At 32.0% G+C, this 14,028-nt stretch overlaps 1 protein-coding gene across 1 annotated transcript; it reads right to left on the bottom strand.

Moving 5' to 3' along the window:
- Positions 1–221: 221 nt before the first annotated feature.
- On the bottom strand, positions 222–3,606 carry LOC137834915 (ecotropic viral integration site protein). Its single transcript, XM_068643156.2, has 3 exons — positions 3,135–3,606; positions 1,005–1,112; positions 222–699 (listed from the first exon to the last, which is right to left on the bottom strand). The coding sequence occupies exons 1-3, from the start codon at positions 3,195–3,197 to the stop codon at positions 478–480; spliced, it is 393 nt and encodes a 130-aa protein (XP_068499257.1). The 5' UTR covers positions 3,198–3,606; the 3' UTR covers positions 222–477.
- Between the last annotated feature and the right edge of the window lie 10,422 nt (positions 3,607–14,028).

Genomic DNA, 14,028 nt, shown 5'->3' with positions numbered 1-14,028 from the left:
GATAATGTCATTTATGTCTTAGTTCTAATTAAAAAAGAAAAATTAACTTGACCTTATGGTACGAGCAAAAATAGTGAAAACAGATAAAAAAAAATAGTATTCACTGCCACGTGATTTCATAAAATCATATAATTTTTCCATGAAGAAAATTTGACTAAGCACATAGAAAAATAACTTCACTTGGTTATGCTTATGCTGGAAGAATTAGAGAAATCAGAATCTAAGTCAAGATTATGAGGATCAACTTCTCATGGGAAATTGCACCAAAGATCTATCATGTAACAAACAAAAATGGACTCCTCATGCTCAACACCTATCCCCTTGTAGAATGCCCCAAAACCCAAAATGTAAAAACTTCCTTTCTTCTATCTTTTCCCAATTTCAATATTTGACTGAAACGCCTATAAGAATATATTAAAACACTGGTTTTTAGTGCTTCGAACAATAGTCTGTACTTAAAGGCAAGAAAGTAGGAAGCTATTGAAACTTTTCGGCATCTGGTTGGAGGGTGTTTTCTCCAGTAGCTGCTGTGAAATTGCGTCTTTCCTCAGAGGTAGCAGTGATAACTGGCATCCACACATCAGCTGTATCACTCAAGAGTGACTGCACCTGTGGATCTGAAGCCATTGATGTTGATATCATCTCATCAAGATCATCTAATCTTGCTGATAATTTGTCCAACTCCTTGGCAATTTCAAACTATGTAGGTAAGGAATAAAACAAAAAATGAGAACGTTATTTCATTTTGGTTGAGATTATGTATTTCTTCTGTTCATAAAACTTGAAGTACTAACTAACCCTTATTTATACTAATCATAATCCAAACCAATTAAGAAATAAAACATCATAAGAAAAGAATTATGATAACTACAACGAGAAAATAAGAAAATTAATTAAGAGGATAATCTAAGATATGATAAAAAAAAATTCACATTCTAATCCATTTCAACAGGAATAAGAGAACTCTACATTGATTAATGGCTAAACTATAAAGTGAAAACCACCTCGTTAAGGTGCTGAGTTGACTTTGAAGGAACTTTTTTAACTTCTAATCCAAGGGTTTCAATTTTACAACGGAGCTCAACTTCTTCTTGATTCGTCAGTTCTTCCACCTACACAGTTTACCATAAAAAATGCATGAGTATATTATATAACCACCACTATTAAGATATATTGCATTGGAAGTTAAACTGTGGATGGAATCCAGAGAAGCAGCATGTATGTGTAATAATCTTCAATTTATGCACTATAATGACTAATAATAAGTGATTTAGAAGTTAGCAATTTGTAGAAGCAACGACCATAGATATTAAAATCACGAGTCATCAAGGTGGAAAAAGTAGACTGCTAATCTTTTTATGTTTACAAGAACATTGGAATCAAGTTAAATCTAATTATAAGAAACAGGGGATTGAGATCATAATTAAATGAAATATAGATCTCATAATACTATACTGATACTCTTCTCCACCAGAAAACACTATAATACAAGAAATTCAGTTCATTACACTGTAAATGTTTATGTGAAATTCACAGTACAGATTCTTAATGGAGAAATCCACAACTCCATAACAGAAAGGCCATATATATTTTCTTTTTGTGTACAGTATCCTCACTTGAGAGTCACAGGTAAATATCCTAGAAACGGCCTCTTCCATGCAAGGGAAAGGATGTGTATTGCTTACATCTGGCGCTCTCTAGGCCTCACTAGGTTGGAACCTCATGAATGTGGTTGCCCTTATAATTTTGATACAGTATCTCAAATTTGAACAGTTGAAAAGAGCATCAGAAGTGCCAGTTGAAAGTGTTGATCACATGGACAATAATCCACTAATTAGAGGCTCTCAAGTAGATCAAGAAAGACTTTAAGTGAAACCATTAAAAAAAATTAAATATACGATCTTAATGATTTTATTTTTGACAGAACACAATGGTGTTGTTTGATCCATGTGGGCAACCCTGTCCAACAGAACGAGGTTTTGGTAGTCATTGTACAATATCCTCACTAATGCTCCTTCACCTCCAAACTTTGAAAACAAACAATTACTTTTATCAATGATCAATCAATAACTTGGTCCAAACACAATATTAAAGGTAGATATGAATACATTTTTGTTTCCCTTGCATTACTATTATCCCAAAATCATTCATAATTGTAACATGGACAAATGAGATACAAGGCTGACATGATGGTAAAAGTGGACGGAAATGAGGGATAGGTCAGACAGTGGTTGCACGGTCAAATTTTTGGATGCTTGAGTCACGCAGCCATCACAGATACAATGAAAGCTAAGAAACACAAGAACTCATGCAGCTAGAAGAAGGATGATCAAAGAAACCATTCTCAAAAGGGCCAGGACGGTGTCTGATGAAAATTGATGTGCAACTTCATGCTTGTTATCCTTTTAACTCATAAATACCAATCCAATTTTTGTTTGATTTTTTAATAAGACTCTTTAAAGTTTTGATATGATGATATCTTACTACTTCTCACCAAGAACAATTGACTGACCAATTATTCATTAACACTCGCATTTATCATACAAATTCAGATCATGACATGTCATAATAACTGGAAAATTGCTTTTATCTCCCCAATTCACAGATTTTAAGCACAAAGAAACATATAAAATTACAAAGAATGAGTACTTTGGCTCTAGAACGATTCTGTCCCCCATCTTCAAGGAATTACACAGACCACAACAGATAAAAAGGATTAGTGATCTAGCCTACCACACTGTTGCAGTAACCCATTACTTTCCAAGAGAAACAACAATTTCTCACGAGTCACTAGGAGTAAGACTAAGCAAATATAGAGGAAAACCCACCGCTGATACAATTACATTCACGATAACAAGGATTAATCACAATTCCCGAACCTCAAAAGGCATGATGAAAAAACTTGTAAAAACAAAGGGAGCACAATCCAGAATGTAAAATTCAACTGAATTGAAGCATGAAACCAGAAAAAAAAAAATAGCAACAGAAACGCAATTGACGGATCTCAGAATCATAAGATTGTAAAAAGTGTTACCCAGATGGAAAAACTCCATAAAAATGTAAAATTGAAGGTTAATTCGAAATTGGAACAAGATATTGAGAAGCGAATAAGAAATTGAGAGGAAAAGATGAACCTGGTGGAGGAGATTGGCGAGAAGCTGAAAGAGCTGAGCGTCGGGTTTGCCTTCCTCTGCCATGGGATTTGTCTAAAACCGCTTTGATTAGTGTTGTTGCTGACGCCTTCAAACACGCTCTCTCGCTTTCTCTCTCTCTTTCTCTTGTTTTTAACAGAGAGAAAAAAAGAGAAAGAGAAAAAGAGAGAGAGAAAGGGAAAGAGACAAGAGACAGGAGAAAGGGGAGACTGTACCAAATACCGATTCAGCGGAAAGAACAGTCTCGTGCGACACAAAAATTCAATCTCTAAATTTGAAAAACCTGGATCAGATATTCACGGTTAATTAGTTTTTATTTTTTATAATTTTATTATACGCAATTTTAAATAATGCATGAATTGTGAGGTGATATAATGTTTAATAAATCAAAACTATTTAGCATGTTTATTCTTTCTCAGGTGTTTAGAACTAGAAAACGATTGTCTTGTTTCTCTTTTCAGTTAGTCGTGGTTACCCTTGGTTTCCCGCTTCGTCTTTCTCCTCTCAATCGTCTTGTCTCATAGATTGGGATGGTACCTGCAGAAGACACTCTAAAACTCAAGTCAGTTAGGATGTCGATACTCGATTGTCAGAGTACTGTAGATAATGACGTACTTGATTCTTGAAATCTGTGCTATTTATATTATTTGGTGAGCCAGATTAGGAGGTTAATCCATGTTTAGGATTGTGTTAAACAGTTTTTAATTATGGATTAACCTTGCTAACTTGATCAACCGATGGCTCGTTGTCATGGGTCGATCGATTATGTGTCTTCACATGACCTTCTCCTCGTGGTCGAGTTCCTGTCCAACTCACCAGGTCGTTTGGTCGTGCCAATACAATTCTTAAATTCAACTCTTAAAATAAAATTCAACTACGATAATGAAGACATAAGGTTCTAATTTAATAGAACAATTAATGGGTGAGTTAATTTTTATTTGAACTGTGTGTATTAAGAAATAAATTAAATAAACAGTTCAAATTTACTAATTATATTAATCATGAACAAGCGAGAATCTTTTTATAGTTGGACTGGTGATTCAATTGATTAAAATACTAATTTGAGATTCGGTAGTTTAATTATAGTTGAATTGATATTAATAAAATAATTATAGTTAAAATATCACGTAACATGTTATTAAATTTTGTAATATTAATATCTAAAATAAGATATTATTTTCTCTTTGCATTATCTTAATATTTAAAATAAATACAAATCTAAATTAATTTTATTATAATATTTATGTTTAATTCATCTAAATGGGGTTTTTTTTACTGCAGTGGGGCTTTTTTTTGCTTTTTTACCAAAATGGGATCCATTTCAAAAAAATTACAAAAATAGAGCAAGTCGTGCCAACTTGGCATGACTTCATATGCAGAAGTCGTGTCAAATTGACACGACTTTAACATGTCAACCTGAATCTGCCACGTCAACTTGAAGTCGTGCCAATTTGACACGACTTTATCCACGTCATTTTTTTATATCGAGTAGTGAGTTATGTAATATTTAAAATTAATTTGTTACATAATTGATTAAGGGTGTTAGTTTTAAGTAATCAAAAAATTAGATAATCGTGTATGGATCATGATTGACGGTAACGTAATATATTTATTTGAGAAGTGTTATTGTATTTGAAAAATAAATAGAGAATTATTTTTGTGGATGATTCAATTCCAAATAAACTAAAAAGATGTTCATATTATAGAACTAAATGTCACAATAGAAACAATTGTCTGCACAGACAAGTTTAATAATAAAAATCAATTCCAAGTTTGATTACTAATTTCCTAATTTTCTTTACCTATATATTTATTCTTTCATAAAAAATTTATTTATCAATTTAATTTCAAGTATTACATAACTTATAATTAAATAATTATAATATATATTTATTTAAAAAAAATTAAAAAAATATGACGTGGACAAAGTCGTACCAAATTGGCACGACTTCAAGTTGACGTGTCAAAGTCGTGCCAATTTGGCACGACTTTTGCATATGAAGTCGTGTCATTTTTATAAATTTTTTTAAACGGATCCCATTTTAATAAAAAAGAAAAAAATAGCCCCACAATGATAAAAGGTCTAAATGGGTTGTTCTTTGTCTTTCAAACCATTATCATATGTGATGTGACTCTTTGTTTTTCTTTGTAAATTTATTAGGCCAAATAAGTGTTTAGTAGTTCTATACATGTTCTTGTGTTTGTGTACATGTTAAGATCAAACTTTTCTATCCATTCTTACAACATGTTATCGAATCTAGTTATGAAATGGGTATAAATTTGAGGTTTGATTGGTCTAGTTTTGAGTCTATAGCTTTGTTCTTATATTTTTTTAGAGTTTAAAAGTGTTAAAATCTTTTTAGAAATTTTCTTAGAAGGACATGTTTTAGGATTGATTCGAAACTATACAAACATTTGGATTCAAAATGTTGTAATTCCTAAAATTTAGTTGATTTTCAATTAGACTTTGGTGGTTCAGGAGTTAAAATCCAAAAAACAACCAGTCAAGCACAATTAGAAACTAAATTGTCAAAGACCATACATGCCAAAAGGGAAAAAAGAAACAAAAAGTTTTTAAAAGTGTTAAAAACAATGGTGTTTCAATTTGCTTTGCTTGTCTTATAATCTTGTACACAAATTTCCAATTGAATATATCCTTAGGGATTGTCAAATTGAATCACCTCTTTCTTAGTGTATATTTTGTCTCTAAAATTTTATTTGTTTTGATTGATTTTCTTTATTATTTTAAAATGATTCTTTTGGTAATACTAGTTTAGTTTTACTCATTTTGTGTGTTTTCTTCTAGCTTCTTTTTTCTTTATTTTGAGTCATACATCTCATAATATCTCCTATTTGGTTTAGTTTTATTTTCTTTTTTCTAGTTTGTCTTTTCAATTAACTTTTGTCTTTTAGTTTAGTCTCTTTTAAAATTCTCATAAGTGCTTTTTAATTTAGTCTCTTTTAAAATTCTCATAAGTGTTTGGTGATTTGTTCCTATGTCACTTGACTATGTGTTGACATGATTTGATATCCTTGAAAAACTTATCATATTTTTTTTATACCTTTTAAGCGTTTGAGTGAACCCACCAACCTTGTGAATTTTGTGTTGTTTTGAGTGAAAAATCCTAAACAATTGAGTGAAAAATCTTAGGATAGTGGTGATGAATTTTTACTCTAACCCCATATATTTATATTTTCTTTCTTTATATTTTCTACATGATGAGCTTTTATAAGGTGGATGGATCTCAAAGAGGCGTTGGAGAAACAAAAACTCATGGAAGAAGATAGAATGCTTGCGACATTACCATGGTTCCAAGTAGAAAACAAGAACAATTTGTAAATGAAAAGAGAAAATTGATTAAGACCGTGAAAGGTTAAGAATGCACTACTTTTAAATGAATTTCATATGGACAAGTGCAATGAGGATTCATCACTTGAAGAAATTCTTCAAGATAAGAGTTTCACACCTCTAATACGCTCAAAGAAGCTTACAAATCAATTTTATTTCATTCATTCAAATGTAAGTTTTATAAAAGAGTTTAACCTTGTTTATCTTCATATATTTCCTATTTTTATAGTTTTGAATCACTACAAATTGATGTGTCTTAGATAAAACATAAATTGGACCCACCGAAAATAATATATAACACTATCTTATATTAGACTGTCTTTAACTCTTAGACCGTCTAATGCTTCTTCAGCTCTTTGACCATCTAACATTTTTTATCATCGAATTTGATGGTTCTAATCCTTCAAGCTTAGCTCTTTCCAATTTTCATGATCCAAATATTTTCATTAAATTTCCATAGGTTAAAGATCATCTTGCAAATATTCTTACAAAAATGATAGACAATTAATCAAACGAATTATGCAACATTTTAGCTTAAAAATACATTTTTTACACTAGATTTATTACAACTCTAATTTTTTTTATAAAAAATTCAAATCTATACTAAAAAAAAAACACATAAATGATAGGCAATTAATCAAATGATTTATACAACATTTTAGCTTAAAAATACATTTTTTACACTAGATTTATTACAACTCTAATTTTTTTTATAAAAAATTCAAATCTATACTAAAAAAAAGCACATGATCGAATTAGAGAAAGTAAACGACAAGAACTAAATATTGAACCCTACAATATTTCATTTCATACCAATAACACCATGTTACTAAACAAATATGGAAACCCTATAAAAAAAATAATATAGAGATTGGAAAATGAATTGTGAAATAAGACTTGTCATCTAAAATTAAATAAGCACAACAGAAAAATTAAACCCAGTGAGAAATATTTTTTTTTATTCAAATCAAGATTTTATTCACAAGCTTGCTCAAAGAAGACTATAAAAAAGTTTTCGTCTCAATTTAGATTCTCTCTGTGAGGATGAATTGATTTTAGAATTAGTTTTAATTTTGTGTGTTTTACTTTTGAAATGAGAGAATTATATAAAATCCAATGTGACAATTTTAATGGATTAAAAAGTTAAAATCGAACCTTCGAAAAATCAATCAAAACTTTAATAGATTAAATTACGTTTTTTTAATCTATTAATTTCACTTACTATAATAAAATTAATTTATTAACTCGTTATTTTAACATATTAAAAAAATATTCAATACATAAATTGAGGTTAAGTGATTTTAATTCATAAAAAAATTATTTTAACATATTAAAAGAAAAAGAAGTAAATTTCTTATAATTTTAAGTGATTCAAATATATTCAAATGATAATTTAATGAATTGAAATGTTTTCTACGTATTCAAGACCGTCCAAGAATATTTTAAAATATTAAAAATACATTTTAATCAATTAAAAATTATCTATCACTATAAAAAGTAATTGCAATGTAGAATCAAATAAAGTAAGAGAAAACATACATTAGTATCTTAAAACACTCAAATCAATCTAAATCACTTCTAAGTTTTGGATCATTGCAAATCTTCAGGGAATCCTTGAATTAACACTTGAACCATAATTCCAACAAATTTTTCTATTTGATATCATATAGTACAAGTTCCACCAATAAGTTTCTTAGAATATCAAATGATAAAGGTGTTCTTAGAATTTTTTTTAAAAACTTTATTATAAATTATGAAAGTTAGTGTTTTTATTGGTTTGTGTAAGGAAGCAAATAGTGGAATAATTTAGACACGAATAATAACAAAGACAAGAAAAATATTGAATATTTTTCATGTAAATGAAAAAGGAGAAGAATATTGGGGATAACATTTGGAAGTAAAAATCAAAACTCACATATTAAATAAATAATTTCAAGAAACGGTGAAAAATGTAATTATATATAGTTGTCAAAAAATATAATCACACGGATTTAAAAATATATATCTGATAGAATCTAATGATATATAAGTATATTGTCTTGTTATACTTTAAGTAAATATAAAAATAATTTTATAAGAAATTTTCAAAAGATTTTATTCTACTTTAAATAAATATCCCCCATATTACAAAATTATTTATCTTATAACTTTATAGATTTTACTTCAATTATGAATTCTTATTAAAAGTTTACACTTTTATAATTTTTATTTATATTTCAATTCCTTACAATTTAATCTTTTTATTAAAATATTATATTTTATTATTAAGGCTTAAGAATTTACATACGATATCATTTTTATTTTTGAGAACTTCAGTATATCAAATTTTGTATGGTCCAATAGCAATTTTTTTAGAATACTTAGTGTTGGAGATCCCATATGGAGAGGAAAATTCATTGTATATAAATGAGTGTAAATTTCAACTTTATGAAGCGGTTTTAAAGGGTTGAGTTAAACTTAAAGTTCACTTTATAATATGATATCAGAATTATTTTTAACCTATCGTAACGAGTATTTGTTGAATTTATGGGAGATGTGAGGAGCAACATCTCCTTTTTGTTTGTGGATTCTATAAAACATACCTCTGCGGGCTCACACCAGAAAAGGGTGATGATGATGTAGAATTCTGGGAAAATGTAGAACAAAAAAAGTATGGTTAATGTGCAAGTGTATCACAGTACTGACACACTAAAGTCCTACATATAATATCTAATTTAATTAATATATAATTAATTATTTTTAGTTTAAAATTAATTTTTATTTAATAACTTTTTTATAATTTATTTATTTGTCTATATTAAGGAAATAATAATTATAAAATTATATGCAATTATTGTATGCAATATTTGACGATATTGTACAAATTATATGCAATTAATTTAATAATTATAGAATCTCATGATTAGTATCCTACCTAATTAGATTGTAATTTGGGAGAGAGAAACTCCCTATATATTTCCTATACATGACTGATGTAATATACACATAAGAGAATAAGAAACATCTTTTCTTCTTACCATTTTTTTATCATTTTCTTATATGGTATCAGAGCACCGATCTTGGTGCCCTGACAGCCTCTCCATTTTTATCCCCTAAATAAAAAATCATGTCTGGCAAAGAAGGCATCGTAACGAGTCCGATAGAAACCTCGTACAACACTTCAGTGCCGAACAAATTCAACAATTGGCAAGGGCTATTTACTCGCTCAACAATAACGGTAAAAGTGACACGTTTGTTAGCTCTGCAGGTCTGCTTGCCCATAACTCCTCTTCTAATTCTGCTTTTACGAAACCATGGATTTTGGATAGCGGAGCAACCCATCACATTGCATCTGATTCACAATTTTTCACACACACTTCATCATCATTTATTTCAAATGTTAATCTGCCCACAGGCTCAACTGCGCCCATCTCATCTACAGGCACAATTAAATTCAATGACAAAATCACTCTCAAAGATGTTCTTTGTGTTCCTTCTTTTAATTTAAATCTCATGTCCATTAGTAAGATAACCAGTTCACTAAATTGTTGTGTCGTTTTTACTCCACATGGTTGCGTTTTACAGGACTTGGCTACAGGGAGGATGATTGGCTCGGGTAAACAACACGCAGGCTTATACTACATGTCCCCTCTTCCAAACCAAGCCCACGCATCTCAAATATCGACCGATCCTGATTTATGGCATAAGCGCCTTGGACATCCTTCTCCAGCGTGTCTACAACTTGTATCTTCCCTACTACCTATCCCTATCAGTAAAAATCTCATTCCCATTCATAATCATTGTAGTATTTGTCCCAAAGCTAAACAGACAAGGCTACCCTTTCCTTTAAGCACAATAAAATCTCATTCTCCATTTAATCTATTGCATTGTGACATTTGGGGTCCTCATAAAACCCCAACTCATTTTGGAAAACGTTTTTTTCTCACTATAGTCGATGACTATACTAGATGTACTTGGCTATTTCTTATGAATCACAAATCTGAAACCCAACATCTCTTAGAGTCATTCATTACATTTGCACAAAATCAATTTCAGGCATCTATTAAAACCATCCGCGTTGACAACGGACTGGAATTTATTTCAATGTATGATTTTTTTCTCAAAAAAGGTATTGAATGTCAACGCACTTGCGTTTACACTCCTCAACAAAATGGGGTAGTAGAACGCAAACATAGACATGTTTTAAACACAGCACGAGCCCTCCTATTTCAGTCCAATTTACCATTAGAATTTTGGGGAGAATGCGTTTTAACCGCCACATATATCATTAATCGCTTGCCATCACCTTTACTAAAAAATAAATCACCTTTTGAGCTACTATATAATCAACCACCTTCACTTTCTCACCTAAAAACTTTTGGTTGCCTTTGTTACGCAACTGTTGTTTCACCTAAGCAAAAATTTGATCCGCGTGCCCGACAATGCATCTTCATTGGTTATCCTCACAGTCAAAAAGCATACAAATTATTTGATATAGATGCAGGCACTTTTTTTACAAGTCGGGATGTCATCTTCCATGAAAGTGTTTTCCCATTCTGCCAACAGTCACAGACACAATCCTCACCTCCATTACAAGGTATTTTGCCCACTATTGACATTGACTTACCCACTCCTGTCCAACATTCACTCGATCAACCTTCTTCTCTTACTCATCACAATGCACCTGAACCTCCATCAAACCAACCTTTTTCTCCTACTCGTCACAATACACCTGAACCTCCATCAAACCTACCCTCTTCTCCTACTCGTCACAATGCACCTGAACCTCCATCAAACCAACCTTCTTCTCCTACTCGTCATAATACACCTGAACCTCCAGTAGACCAACCTTCTTCTCCCATGCCAAGAAGTTTAACACCCATTACCAAACCTTCTCCAACCGACCTTCCTGTTCGACGATCCAGTCGCACATCAACCCAACCTTCCTGGCTTCAAGACTACGTAACGGGATCCCAAGCCAATCATTCGACCACTGCCCAAGACCGACAGAATGGAACCAGGTATCCTATGCATCATTTTCTTTCTAATTCACGATTTTCTTCTACACATAGTGCATATCTTGCTAACATCACAGCCACCAAAGAACCTCACACTTATGCTCAAGCTATCCTTGATCCAAATTGGCAAAAAGCAATGGACGAAGAGCTTTCCGCCTTGCAGCTAAATCAAACGTGGACCTTGACATCGTTACCCGCTGGACAGAAACCCATCGGATGCAAATGGGTTTATAAAATAAAGTACAACTCAGATGGTAGCGTCGACAGATATAAGGCGCGCCTTGTCGCAAAGGGGTACACTCAGATTGAAGGTGTCGACTATTCTGAAACTTTTTCACCAACAGCAAAATTAACAACTTTGAGGTGTCTCCTCACCATTGCAGCAGCCAGAAATTGGTTTACTCACCAGCTAGATGTGCAAAATGCCTTCTTACATGGCACATTGCATGAAATTATTTACATGGACTTGCCACCCGGACATCATCGACAGGGGGAGAACATTGTATGTCGACTCAACAAATCCCTTTATGGTCTCAAACAAGCATCTCGAACATGGTTTTCAACATTTTCTCATGTGATTAAATCTGTAGGATTTCAACAGTCCAAGACAGATTACTCTCTATTCACAAGACAAAATAACTCATCATTTACTGCCCTTTTGATTTATGTGGATGATATTCTTCTGACAGGAAATGATTTGACAGAAATTCAGCGTGTTAAAGATTATTTATTACAACAATTTCGCATTAAAGATCTTGGAGACCTAAAATATTTTCTAGGGATTGAATTTTCCCGTTCCAAAGCTGGTATTTACATGTCCCAAAGAAAATATGCGCTTGATATTTTGCAGGATACGGGACTCACAGGTGCTCGTCCAGACAAATTTCCAATGGAACAATACCTAAAACTCACACCAGACGATGGAGAGTTATTAAAGGATCCAGTCAAATACAGGCGACTCGTGGGACGATTGATATACCTCACGGTTACTCGGCCTGACATAGCATTTTCGGTTCGGACCCTAAGTCAATATATACAGGATCCACGGAAACCTCATTGGGATGCCGCAATTCGAGTCCTAAAGTACATCAAAGGATCACCAGGACAAGGATTGTTATTGCCATCCGAAAACAATCTGACATTGACAGCTTATTGCGACTCAGACTGGGGAGGTTGTCAGACAACTCGGAGATCAGTATCTGGATATTGCATTTTTCTTGGTTCATCTATTATCTCATGGAAGTCAAAAAAACAGACAAACGTATCAAGATCATCAGCGGAAGCAGAATACCGCGCAATGGCCAATACTTGTTTGGAGATAGTTTGGTTGCGATATCTGTTGCAGGATTTAAAGGTGTCATGTAACTTGCCAGTTCAACTTTTCTGTGACAATCAAGCGGCATTACATATAGCAGCAAACCCAGTATTTCATGAACGCACAAAACACATTGAGATAGACTGCCACATTGTGCGAGAAAAATTACAAGCTGGGATAATCAGTCCTTCATATGTACCGACACAGTATCAGCTCGCAGATATTTTTACGAAGGCATTGGGCAAGGAACGATTTTTGACGCTACGACACAAGTTGGGGGTTCTTGATCTTCACCTACCAACTTGAGGGGAGTATTAAGGAAATAATAATTATAAAATTATATGCAATTATTGTATGCAATATTTGACGATATTGTACCAATTATATGCAATTAATTTAATAATTATAGAATCTCATGATTAGTATCCTACCTAATTAGATTGTAATTTGGGAGAGAGAAACTCCCTATATATTTCCTATACATGACTGATGTAATATACACATAAGAGAATAAGAAACATCTTTTCTTCTTACCATTTTTTTATCATTTTCTTATAGTCTAACTCATTATTCAAATATAGTTTATGTGGAGTGTGGACAATTTTTTTTTTTTTAAATTAGGAGTCAAATGATTTACAATATCTAAAATCTGTTATTATACACTTCCACATCAACCATCTTTATTCTTCTACATTTTTTCCGAGAATTTTATATCATGATCACCCTTTTCCACAGAGGTATATTATACATTGCTGGAATCTGGAAAGAAAAAGAAGATGCCACTGCTAGTGCTGCTTCTGCTGACATCTCCAATGAAAAAACATATTCCTTTAAATACTTACCATTGATTAATATTCAATATTGAGATGATATTTGTACCCACTTATATACTATGCACCGAGAGTAACAACTCGTACGTGGGACAACATATTATGAATGACTCGAAATGGTTAACAAATACTCGCTAAGATTGGTTCGAAATGGCTTTGATACCATGTTAGGAAGTGAACTTTAAGCCTAATTCAATCCCATAAAACCGGCTCAATGAGACGAGGTTTGCACTCACTTATATATCATAAAAGATTTTAATCTCTAGTTGATGTGTGGGATTTACAACACAATGTGTCATTTGATATATGTTTTAAATCCGTGATTATCTTTTTTGACAACTATAAATGCAGCTCCATTGTCTTCGAATTTTGTGTGCCTCTTGAG

This window comes from Phaseolus vulgaris, chromosome 5 (assembly GCF_051622355.1).
Source record: "Phaseolus vulgaris cultivar YP4 chromosome 5, ASM5162235v1, whole genome shotgun sequence".
Taxonomy (NCBI): domain Eukaryota; kingdom Viridiplantae; phylum Streptophyta; class Magnoliopsida; order Fabales; family Fabaceae; genus Phaseolus; species Phaseolus vulgaris.
The sequence above is the reverse complement of the archived record's forward strand: the minus strand, read 5'-3'. Positions and strand labels throughout refer to the sequence as shown.